At 33.1% G+C, this 13305-nt stretch overlaps 1 protein-coding gene across 3 annotated transcripts in view; it reads right to left on the bottom strand.

Annotated features, from left to right (window-relative positions):
* Positions 1-8492: 8492 nt before the first annotated feature.
* LOC128233943 (FMRFamide receptor-like) overlaps positions 8493-13305 on the bottom strand; it is a 75285-nt gene continuing 70472 nt past the window's right edge. For all 3 annotated transcript variants that reach the window (XM_052947843.1, XM_052947842.1, XM_052947844.1), the window contains exon 2: positions 8493-10390. In XM_052947843.1, the coding sequence (XP_052803803.1) occupies positions 8935-10032 (1098 nt within the window). In that variant the 5' untranslated portion in view covers positions 10033-10390 and the 3' untranslated portion in view covers positions 8493-8934. The remainder of the gene's footprint in view (positions 10391-13305) is intronic.

Consider the following 13305-nt stretch of genomic DNA (forward strand, 5'->3'; position numbering starts at 1 on the left):
AGGCCGCGTCAACAGCGATAATGGATTCATTTATTTATGCAGATTTTGTTTTGTTCGCAACTATCACAACTTCTGTTCAACTTTAGATTTGTGGCCAATAACCGTGTTTATGCTTATAAAAACAGCATATCACATGCATTAGCCTAACGGTTTTGATCAAACGATTCGCTGTGATTTCAGTCTTGCTGGTTTTTTATGTAACACGTTGTCATCACTGTCTATGAAAACGAGTTATATTCACGATGTTGTAGTTATTATTTATTTCAGAAAAACAGCATATTCTGAAGAATAGTCTATTTATTTGAGTGCCCAAAACTAGAAAATATTTGACTTATACTAGTTTAACTGGTTAAAAAAATGAATACTAAAAGCTTAATTTACACGATTTAAAACAAACAATTATATTTGATAAACAAGTAAATTATTGACTTAATTCAAATTATCTGATTTAAAATGAAAGTTAATACACACGGTTTAAAACAAACATCAATGCTAAAAACGTAGGCCGGAATGACTATGCAACGTTGATTACAAGGCCGAATCGACAAGACACGACTGAATTAGATCGGTGATAGCGCAACGTACAAGTTTTAGTATTGAAATTATGTGTTCAAGGTAATGCACCAGTCATTTTTCTCAACCGTGCCCCCGGGTCTGGGGGGATAGCGAGGAAAATGGGTTGTGTTTTTACCCTCCAGGTGGCCCTGCAGTGCCGAAAATAGCGGGGAATGAGACTAAGGCTTGATATCTCCGGGGTACAGGGGCATTTTGCGGGGATTTTACCAGTAGTTTGTCCTGGGAGGAGGGGGAGCGTGGTTACAATTGACTGGTGAATAACGCATGCCGGAGATGAATGTGTAACTAGTAACTACGATTGAAAAATCTGTATAAAATATATGATCTTTATACTAATCTTAATCTTTTAGGATCGGATCATGTGCCCTCAGTCTCCTTGAAATGATAAATAAATAATTATATTCAGTATCAACAGGGAGCAACCAACAATTTCAGAAAGGAAGTAGTAAATGGGGAGAAAACATATAAGCACTGAATTTTTAAGGCTCTCGAATTCATGGATTGCAAGGAAAATTGATGACGTAAAGATATTAGACTAAATAGATAATATGATGGCAAACACATGAACCATCGAATCGCAGAACAGAATATTACGTCCAGCTTACATCAGCAGAGTTGAAAACATCAGGTAAGGAACCATAATTGAACGTCGAGGTTCTCGATTTAGGAAAAAGTACCAAAAATAATAATTGTACAAGGCATTTTACCTCGATTTCAATGTGCCCAATAATATTTATGTTTTGGTAAATTATTATGTTTCATTTAAATTGTGATGTTACTTTTCATTAAACCAGTTGCTTTTAACAATATAATCCTGATTTGTATATGCATGTGATTAAATAAATGTTTCTTTCTTGTATGCTAAGCATACGAGAAAAATAGCATATTAAATAGTAGTTGTTTTTCCGCTAAAGTGTCAAGCATCCAAATTATTTTAACTCATTTGTAGAGAACAATGGGGAAGTGTAGCGCTTGTTAAATGTGTATTCTTTCTTCAAAGGGCAATGTCAAACTCAGTTGTATTGCCGTCCGAACGGGAATTTTTAGTAATTACTAATGTCTAAGCTGTAATCATATCATTTTTTAATTGTCATTACACAATTCGGTTAATCGTTGTGCTGTGCGCTGTGCATAACATTTGAGCTCTAATGACAAAGTCCAATGTTTTTCACAGATTATTACTCAATTTATTACTGTGACCTAGGTTTATTATGGTATGCAACCATGGGCACAAGATGACTTACCATGGTACCAAGTTTAATAAGTCATAGTTCCTGAGTAATGGAGCGTTTTGCACATAAAAACTGTAAACAAGAAATTTGCTTCGAGGGTAATTAAATGGGCGTAGATTTGCATATGTTACTTGGTCAAGAATAGTATGAATGGTCTGCATCATAACTAGAGAACAAACTTGATAAATGACAATGAATTTCAGATATAGTGTTTGATATCGATAGGTCAAGGTCTATACTTTTGTACAAATTCGTCCTCAGAATAACTTGAAAACGGTTAGACCTTTGACTGCAATTCAAAAGTGTGCATTCTCTTTCTTAAACGCTTACTACAACCGTTAATAAACAATGCAGTTTAAAAAAAAACATCTTTATTTAACATTGCAAATGTTTCTGACAAAGCGGCGCTCGATGGCATACTTTTTGACATTACCTATATTGATATATGGAATTGAGTCTGAAATGTTACAAGGATATAAGGTTTAATATCTAGAAATTGGCACAGACAATAAAATTGTGTTACTTTTTTTCTATTTAATTCCACGTCAGCTTTGAAATTATGACTCTATGACCACGCAATCGGTAATTAAATACAAAAGTGTCATGAAATGAGGCTTAAACTAAATTCATTGTTTGCACTAGCATCTAAAAAAAGGTGGTAGGCAGTTTGTTTTTCTAATCGGATTGTTTTTAGAAAACGGGTTCTGTACTAACTCGACCTATTTCAGTTTAAATCACTATTGTAGAAAATGTAAAACATAAAATTGTCATACCTTACATGTTTCTCAAAAGTATATATTTTTTAGTAAATTAGCAACAAAAATCCACTCTGCGTTAAATTGAGTGTAGGGGCGGGAGAAAAAAAGATCTTTGAGTTAGTAAAACAAACATTTGTTTTACACCCTAGAGTTCAATGGAGTTTAATAACTGTGAAAACAACTAGATCACTGACCAAAATTCCATCAGCTTGTGATTAAAATGTGGCTTCAGATGTTGTGCGTAAAGTGATACCAGCCAGAAGGCAGATGTGTGATACCTTTTCCAAAATATGCAATACTCTTCAATTCCATTACTTCGGGTCGAACTTGAATTAATATTGTTCTTTGAAAAATGTCCTGGAATATATTAAAAAATAAAACGGTTCAGAAAATCTTGCTTCTGACGAGTTTCGCAACTTAAATAGCATTTCCTTATCTACAACTTAATAATGTTGTTTGTAAATTATATGAGTTTGCACTATGTCTCAATAAATTTAAACACCGCTTGTACATGTAATTTGAAAGATGTAAGTCAAAATTCATTTGGTCAAGGTATTAGTCTATATCCAATATACATCATCTTGAAACGTCACCGCACGTAGGAAGCATATTTTCTTCATGACATCTAGCTTAAATCTTAGTCTGCCTATGTAATTTAAAGTCCGCAAGGTACACTGAATTTTGAACATTCAGACAGATTTACAGAATTACATAATATCAGCATTGTCAACAAATAAGGTGTATGTGTTTTAAATATGCACCAGTATTCACTTCACCTTTATACCTTTCTGTCTAAATCGCAGTTTATGTAGCCCTGTATCATGTTGAGCGAATTTGAAGATGAATACAAACATTATCGTAGGGAGTATTTTTTCGGTCTGCATGATTTGGTAAGTTGATAAAAGTTTCCAAGATAGCTGTCCCCTCTGCATATGCGCGAAGTAACAATGACCGACAGCTGAAGTTGCCGTCTTGAACAAGAATTTAAAATAGATGTGTAATCAGCTATCAAATCGTATTGACAACTATTCAGTCCACATTCAAAATATTTATGTGACAATATTCAAATGGAGATAAGCATTTACGTAGGTTCGTCTACTTCTTTAAATAAATTTTTTTCTAATACACAACAAAGCAAAGACTATGCAGTGCCAAAATAAGCTTTTATGTTGATATTCTCATGCGGACAGAGATCAGCGTAATTCCGTGAATAGCGTGATTGAAAAGAACTTATTATTCTTTTAAAGTCATCACAATCACTGGTCTATGCAAACGAACTGAGGTACCTAAAGTAATCGAGAGATCTTCAAATTGTTTATTTTTAACGATACGTTTTTGAAACTTTATCTTTCGGTGCTTTTCCCTTTTTGTGAAACCAATGATTGGCATTACTTGCTTAAATGAAATATTATACCGTATACCGTGTATTAATGTGTCACATCTTATATATACTTCGATTGAGAGCTATAAGGTACTAATTTACACGGTTGCAACTTGTACCTGTACCATTTTGGTTGTATCGCTGACTGCCAACAATTACTGGCGCGTGTTGTTTGTCAGCACATTGTGTGTATTTAATTAACAGGTTGTGGATTGTTGACCATGAAATGGATAACTGGAGGCTTAATATGAAGCAAATACTTTTGCCGAATGTATTAAAGCTTTTACTTTGTTATATTTTATCGTGGTGTTGTAATAAACAAGATCATTCCTTAAACGTAAAATGTCAATGAAGGAAGATAAGTTGTCGAAGAGTAGGCGAGCGAACGGTTCCGTATTGGGGTTGGTTTGGTTTTCATTGCTTACCGTAGAAGTATTTTTGTTAGCAACTTTTGACCTGGATACTAGTATGTGAACGACTAGTGTTGAACACCAACAATCAATTATCAGGTATGTATTAATCCATTATAAAACTATCGAAACTACAATAAAAATTCCGATGACCCAACTATTTTAACTTTTATCAACTAGTGATTGACAGATGTTCAGCGTTATCATGTTGAGATTTAGCATCTTGAATAATATGACATTTCTTATGACAAGTTACATAACCATAATCTGCTTTGACATGATTCTACTATGTTTGTGCATGTTTAACATGGTTCCTAAATAACCATCGGGAGTTACGTTAATCGTCTAAACACGGTGAAAAAAAGACCAACAACGTAAAATTTAGTACCGGGTTCATACGAGTGATTAAATGGAAACTACAAGAAATAGCCCAGGAAGCAAACACTTTCTTATAAAATTATTTAAAGGCTTTAGGATAAACCTAAAAACAAAGCCCTGTAGGTGTGGATGTGGTCATTGTAAAACTGTGTATATGCCTAACTTAGGTATTCCGATAACCCACAATTCGACAATGTTTCAAGTTGCATACATACTTTCACACTGGTATCATATACACTGTGCAAAGGTCAAATTAATACGAGCATTGGTGAATAGCATTCATCTGTTAAGCCTGATCTGTGAAAGAATGTAGTTTTCATATATAGCACAATGCATATTTGCATATGATAAGTCTGCCTATTACCTTCTTGCAATGACTGCAAAGTCTTCCAATACATTTATTAAATTCACTTTGTTAATTTATTACTATATTATTTCGTTGATTTAATGATTTTCTTTAATTTTGAAACAGCACAATATATAAACATGTAGGGCAATTATTTTCACTGGGGCAATTTTCAACCAATCGCCATGGTCAACCATGTATTATCCTATATAATATATGTGTTTTGGCATTTGTCAATCATTTCAAATTGATTTAAAAACATGATTTTGTGGAATAATGAAGGAAATGTCATATAATGAGCATGTTGCCTGAAAGTCTTAAAAATGAGATATAACAAAATTGTCTTCAATGGCATTAGCTGCGAAAAAAAACGAGAGACTGGAAATCAAAATAGCAAAACTTTTCGTATGTGTTTTCAGAAAAAGCCTGCCTTTTTTTCCATTCTTCAAATATTTCATGTTTTACATTGGCTGATTGTGATGTTCATTTCAATAGGTGAGCACAGCTAGGGTCGATCAAGCCTAGGAGCAGTTTCATAAGAATCTCGGCTTGAATGACCCTAGCCATTTCGCTGGAATAATTAACATTTCTCAGCGAATAAAGTAAAACAAAACGTTTCAACAAAACTTTTCCTTGTCTCACTGCTTTATGACCTTTACCGAATGTAAACATCCTGTACGGTTTCGGTTAGTACTCGTTACTGAAACACGGAATGTGTCATTATTGGTAAAACTAATTTCACTATTATTGCACCGATAGTTCCATTTTAATCCCTTTAAAGGTTTTGATAATGTGTAAATGTTTGCCTACCAATACGGCGGCCGTTTCTATTTTCGTTATCGTTTTCGTCAGGCAAATATGCCATAATCGCCCTGACGTGCCGTGATAATATCACGGGTGGAGAAGATAATCATTATTGCGGGAACGAATTTCTATAGTAAAATGTTACTTTTTATAGTAACATGTGTATTATGGAACTATTTTTTTAATAATATACTTAGCAAAGCGTATTTGTTAATAAACCATGTCATAAGTTTTCTACAATGTAGCCTAACTAATGTATCATGTGAATGTGTGTTTGGTCAGCTATAAGCCTATTTTACTCGGCTTCCTTTAAAAATATGCTTAAATCAACTTGGGTTTGCTAAAAATGTGCACAAACTATAACAATACAAATGTTTACAGCTAAATTGACCAAAACGAAACTTTAAACAGATCATCCTACATATGAATATTTTCTTCACTTTTAATTGATTCTTCATTATCAAAGTCGTCCACACGTTCTTATGTATCCTATCTCGTTAGCTTAATCTGCAGCAATACAGTGCTGCCAATATAATAAATTGTCAGGTATTGTTAATGGTGTTTTCATTCTTACAGAAAATATGAAAGAAAATCTTTGAAAGTTTTACATTTTGAATTTTGATATTTTGCGATGGCAAATTGAAAGTTAGACAGATAGATCCGTATGCATCGTTTACTTGCAAAACAACAATAAACAATTTATACGCGCGATGTAACTTTTGACATCGAACATAAAGGGTGTGAAATTTGGAGTTTGAAAACGTTGCAATAGCCACATGAATCAATCGAAAATCAACAAATGGCACGAAAGCGCTCTTAAACAGACATACACTATATAAATATTAAAAGCAATCCTTTTTGTCTGACGTTTCTGCCTCATTTTTAAAAGACTGCTCGCTATTGTTCGATTCAATCGAATCGTTTTTACATCTGGAACAATATAATACAGCATGTTTGATAACTGTAAATTAATGTAATATTACTGATGAGGGCTTAACCTAAATGTTTGAATTCGGGGTTGTCCCTGTACTTTTCATTCTGTTATATGTCTTTGAAATATATGATAATGCGAGCCATGTCTTAAAGTTCTCTTTAAATGATTATCGTACCTCTTAAGAGCTAGCACTGTTTCCCTTGGCTTGATTCCTTCGTTTACAGATGCTGCTGGTATCCGGTTGCTGAGTTTATATTAATAATCAGTTCATTGTTATATTCTTTTAGTTTATTCTTTTTTGTTTCAATATAATAAATGCTCTGATGAGGCTTATATTTTTTACTCAATTATTTAGTGAAAACTAATGAGACAAGTGTAAGGAAATTTCCATGCTAACTAGTTGAAGCCCCAAGTAGACACTAGTCCCTGTGAAATCTTGTTTCACTGACTGTTCCTAGGCGGTATTCCCATCATTTTACGGTAAAGTGATTTTAATGAGTGGTTGGTTTGTTTTTGGTGTTTGCGGTTGGATTACCAAGTACGAGTCTTAAAATCTAAAAATCTTAAATAAAATCCTTTCTGTTTATGATACTTCGGACCAAATATTTCTAAGCGGTATCATTTTGGTTGCCAAATTTTAACAGGTAATAATGTTATATGAATGATTGATATTGTGAATGAAACTGAAAATTGTTAAATTAAAAAATAAGCATGCCTCCTCCTTTGTCAGTGCAATCGCTGTGGCTTTAACAGGTTGGATGATTACAAAACAAGACATCTGCATCGTAAATCAAATGTCATCTAATACTTTAGGTCACATAATAAAAAAGAGAATGTGTGATAACTCGTAAGAAAATAATCATTTTTGTTTTATTACATTTTTTCGGAAAAATTGCATTTTTCGATTTTTAATAAAGTTGACGTATCAAAAGTCGTTCGGACTAATAGTAAGACAACATATCGCTTTCTATACTATTATAATGTATCTTTGATACATGAAAATTATCTGAAAAAAAATCCTTTAAATGTGGCTTCATTATGACAATTATACGTGTCCGTGATTTTTTTACTGAAAGCTTATGAGAATATATCATCTTAGTTATTATTTTTGTTCAAGGCATCGTTATTTCTATTTCTCTGTTATTTAGTGCATGAAGTCTGCAAATTCACATCATTAAAAATAATAAGAAATAAAAAATAGGTTCGGTTTATTAAAACCGTCCAGCATATTATAGTTATTATTTTAGGTATATTCTTAGCAATAAAGTTCGTTTTATTAATGTATGGACTGGTTTGTTCGATGCAGGTATTTTACAGAACTAAACTAAAAACTAAACTAGTTTACACAACTTAAATTATAAAGGTTTTGAAACAAAATATTATCTTCATATTTTAAAATTATTCAACAGCCATATTTTATGCACTGATGCTTGCCTGTGTCAGAAAGAGATAGAGATGTGGTAAATCTTTTGTGATCATATTCAACTTTACACGGGCTACCCAGACTTCAATCTCTGCAGCTCGTTCCAAACATAAAACATTACTGCTGCTTCAACGTGTTTGTGTGCGTTTCTTTTCATATTTGTATTCAACCTCTTTAAATACATGGTACAAAAACACAGTTTATTTTAAAATTCAAATTTATTTCATGAATATAAAACATTTTAATGCAAGGAAATGATTTTCATAGGCCTCGAAAAGTTCGAAAAGTAAAACGTTAAATTTGCTAATAAATGAAGTGCAATTTACTACCATGGGTACGAAAAAGTGCAGTGTGTGCACAAAAGACTTAGTGCTTAAACTACATTCATGTATGTAACCAATAACACCGGGATATCATGCAGTATAAGTGCTTTTGATTTAGCTTTTTAACTATATTTAAATATGCCATCCACTTCGTAAAAAATTAAAGTGGATATGATGTAAGTAGTAATATTTCGTTAGACTTGACATTCCTGTTTACAACCATGAACTAAAATTGTCATCGTCGCATTATGTATATGCCCGCTTCATTGGTGGTCGCATTGGAATCAGCGTCTGTCGTAAGGTATTGACCTACTTATTTGTCACTCACTCTTAGTCTATATCACAAATATACATAATGCCTTTGTTCGCTTACACAAATGTTTCTTGTAGCTTCATATGCGCTTGTTCGAACAATGAAGACCTTAAACTCACTCTTCCATATGGGACAGTCACGTTCAATAACCTGTCTCGTTCTGGCTGATGCGCGGGCTTTGATTGAAATTTAATTCCAAATATTTTGCAGAAAGTGTGCCGAAACTGCATGCTCATTGTACAATATAAAACGAAATTGAAGGCAGAGTTCATCGCAAGAAGCGAGTCAGTTATTTCTCTAATACCTTTTACGAAACTGTCTTCTTCCACATAGCCAAATCCAAAGAACATAGACATCACCGCATCAGGAGTTATGCAGACCAGAAACACAATGATGATAATAATCATAATGAGAGTTATCCGGTTTCTTCCTGATAAACTCTTACCTTTGATTCTCTCACGTTTTAATTCATGAATGATTCTTGCGTTTAAAAATATAAGCACCACAAGAGGAACGATAGAACGAAACAAGTTTTGTATCCATGTATATGGTTTCATGAATGACTGATTATTTCCTAAGTCAGTCGGTTCTACAATAAAACATGTAGTATTTAATGTTGTGTCGACGACTTCGATGGCATGGTACCTAAGAGCAGAGGGGATGCTTAATATTAGCATTATGATGAACACAGAAATGCTTGTATTCCTTGCCCGAGAAAGTGTGCAAATCGACTTGGCTTTCGTCGGATGACACACGGAAATATATCTCTCAATCGCGATCGATACTGTAAGCCAAGCGGTCACACAAACAGCAAAATTAAAAATGTAGTGTGCGTATGGATACAACTGTGACATCACCTGCCCTGCATTTTCCGCCTTAATTTGCTTCATTAGAATGACGACGAAGTAGAGAACATCGTTAATCAACTTCACTGTGTCTGAGATTGCCAATGCGGATAAGTAGACGTTTGTTGATGTAGCCATATCTTTGTGGAAAAGCACAATTAGTGATAGAATATTGCCAAGAATTCCAGGGAAGCAGAGGACTGGGTAAATAATTAGTCCTGTTACAAACTGGGCAGTGTCGTAGAAGACTTCTCCTGGATCTGTGGTATTATGCACGAGACAAGGACTTCCACTCATATTTGTATACATTTTATGTCCGGGGATTTTCCACGACAACGTTACATTGACACCGAGGAAAATAAGTTTTCCGTTGAATGTTTCATATTTACATTATGGTATATGACCTATCCTGTTTCGAATAATCCATTCAGTTATATTAACATTATGTGCCACATAGTGTGACCTTATCGATGTTGACATATCCTTTTATTGTGACCACTTCGTTGACAGTCAAAAGCCAGCCCGGAATTCTGAATATCATACACAGTGCAAAATGCTGGTGATATGCTGGAGATATGTGTACGCAGGAGTAGTCTTGGTTAAGCCCAATATGATCATATGGTCATAACGTATTGTACGTTATTGCACTGTGTCAATAGGCTTCCATCTGAAATTAGAAGGATATGCATATGAATATAAAACTATTTGACAAATTAACAGTTGATTTGCAACATACAATGCATATTCCTTAAACCATTATCAAATTAGACCGAACCATTTGTACTGTTTATAATTTTTCTATTATACACATGATAAAAAAGTATTCATTTTAGCAATCATTTTTTATTTGCAACGATATAGCATTGTCGTCAAAAAATGGCATCGAATGTATTTCTTGTACTCTAAATTGTATTTTCTTCTAATATTCTATAAAGAGAGCATCGAATTGATATGTATCGATTTCTATTTTGTAAACGATTAACATTTGAAACGCAGCTATGAATTTCCGCTTATTACTCGACTCAAATTTCCTGATGTACTTCGCTCAAATGACGATGGTTAAGTATGAACATTATCGGAAATCCAAAATTAATTATACGTTTCCGTACTACAACATGTACGAGTTCATTACGTATGTGATTAAAATATTGAAATAGGTATTGAGGAAGCTTTTTTCTTTCGCGTTTTAACTATCATTGAGATATTCTGGAATAATAGCGGTTATTAGAATCAATTCATATTGAAAAAAAACAGCACAATGTAACTTGCTGACAGAAAAATCTGACACCACTGACTTATAAACTGTATGTTCTGAATTTCTAAACAAGTTGGATGAGAAGTTATGTACAACTGATAATCGTTGAAATTTTAAAGTTAACATACTTTTAAATGTGAAATAGGCGGCATGAACGTTAAACATTTTGTAGATACTGCACACATTTATTGATTCAAGTAATGCTCTTTCTGACCTATTCCGCCATTTGAGCAAAGAAGAGTATAAATTTTGATATGAAAAAGGTAGATAGGCTTCCAGTGCAAAGAATTCACGGGAGACTTTTTAAACATTTATTTTTCCAACAGTTATTTTCAAAGGCATAAACAGCTATTTATTAAGCATCCTAACCCAACCCAAATAAAAATGGCAGTATTTCCAACACTAATATATCGGATACAAATTGTGCCAAAGATGGTATTAAAAGTAGAACTGCTGTGGACATTTCACCAGTCACATAATACGTGATCATTTTGGGTTTAACTGTTTAAAAATATGTACTGATAATATGGAGAAGGGGAAGCATCATAGTTAGTTGTGTATGGATCGGAACAGTGTTTCCTTAGTGTCTAGAACGAGCGAATAACAGGACGATATGTTGATGAAAGCTGAAATGTATATAATTCCTACTTTTTTCGCACGGCTTAGGTGTATAGTGCGTAGTTTATATAACGTTAGTTCTCAAATTGTGTTTGTTGAATGTTGATATAGTCAGGACAGGATATGAGTGTTTTGTATAGTGCACCTAATCATGCCCGTATCTTGCATTTCTTATACATGACAACTGTTTGACATAATATTCACACCTCAAGAGCTTTATTGCTTTTTGTTCATATACCTACTAAAGATATGGTCAAGTACTCAACTGAAAGAAACTCACAGCAGAAGGAAAAATTAGCATTGGGAACTTGTTATCAACTAAAGTTAACCCTTTAGAGTATGTTATAACAAAGAAAAGACACAGGTGATACATATTTAAAGTTAGAAACAGAACTTCTTGAAGATCCTTTAATTTTGACAAATATTCACTATTTCTTATGTATTGTTTTCACCATTAACCATTTCAGAACATGTACGAGACAAACGAAACTATGGTTTCCTTTCTAGTAGATTATTATCTTCTGTGATAAGGTCAATTTGTTACCAAAATGAAAGTATAATGTTAAACTATATTAAAAATGAAGTAGCTTTCGAAAGACTTTGCGAAAAATGGATGGAAGTTGGATTTTGAAAAAGGAAACCAAAATTGACGTAAAGCGTTTTCTGCTTATCATATGAAGAAGCTTTTGAATAAAGCTCTCCTTCGATATGCAGTGTTTCTCAATTAATAATGTTTAAATGCAGAAAAAAACTTGACAACACTAATACGATAGGGACATCTGAAGGTTACTTTCTATGATATTCAAATAAATAGAAAAAAATCTAGTACTCGACCCTGATTTCGCCATGACTTGATGGTCTAATCTGTCATCATGGTAAATGGTATTTTATTTCCTCAAAGGCAGTATTAGATACACTGTCAGTAGCTTAAGGATGTATGAAATATATATCATACCAGATATCCTCAGTCATGAACAGCTAAACGATTAAATCTCACTGACTTACCTACATATATTTGAGCAAAGAAAAAATGCCTATGCCATCGAACAGTGTTAATGTTTAAACAAGAGGATACTGGGCTAGTTGCTATAGTTATTCATGTAAATATTAGTTTTACCGTACGTGTTTAATGTAACTTTAACTATTACTTCAAGTTCAAGAACGCAGCATGATTCATTCGATTCGTTGGTGAAATGTTTGTGAATGATTTGATTTTCATGAACCTACTGACATTGTTTCGTGTAGACCTGTCATGTTTGATAAAGCGGTTAATTTACTCTCACTAGATTCATGTCTAAATTATATTATATCTATGTAAATGCTAACATATATGCTTAAACTAGCTATTTTCTTTTTTAAATACGTATGATTCATGAAAGACCATGATATCCAACGTTCAAAGAAACAAAAAGCAGAAAGAAATATATTTTTGTATTATTTGACATTTTGGTACGTCCTTTAAGAGAAAGACATTCTTTATTTCCTCTATTATGAAGAGACATAAATAAATTATAATAATCATGCAAATATAATCAGACAAACATTCATGTTACACAACTCCAAAACGTCATAGGGAATAATAGTTTGTCTAATATAGTTATACAATAAATCCTATTAACTTTAATTAAACCACATGAATACATGATATAACATATATAACCACACTCAAATCATATCACTATGTTTAGAAAAACAGGATCATTTACATA

Source organism: Mya arenaria, chromosome 5, assembly GCF_026914265.1.
Source record: "Mya arenaria isolate MELC-2E11 chromosome 5, ASM2691426v1".
Taxonomy (NCBI): domain Eukaryota; kingdom Metazoa; phylum Mollusca; class Bivalvia; order Myida; family Myidae; genus Mya; species Mya arenaria.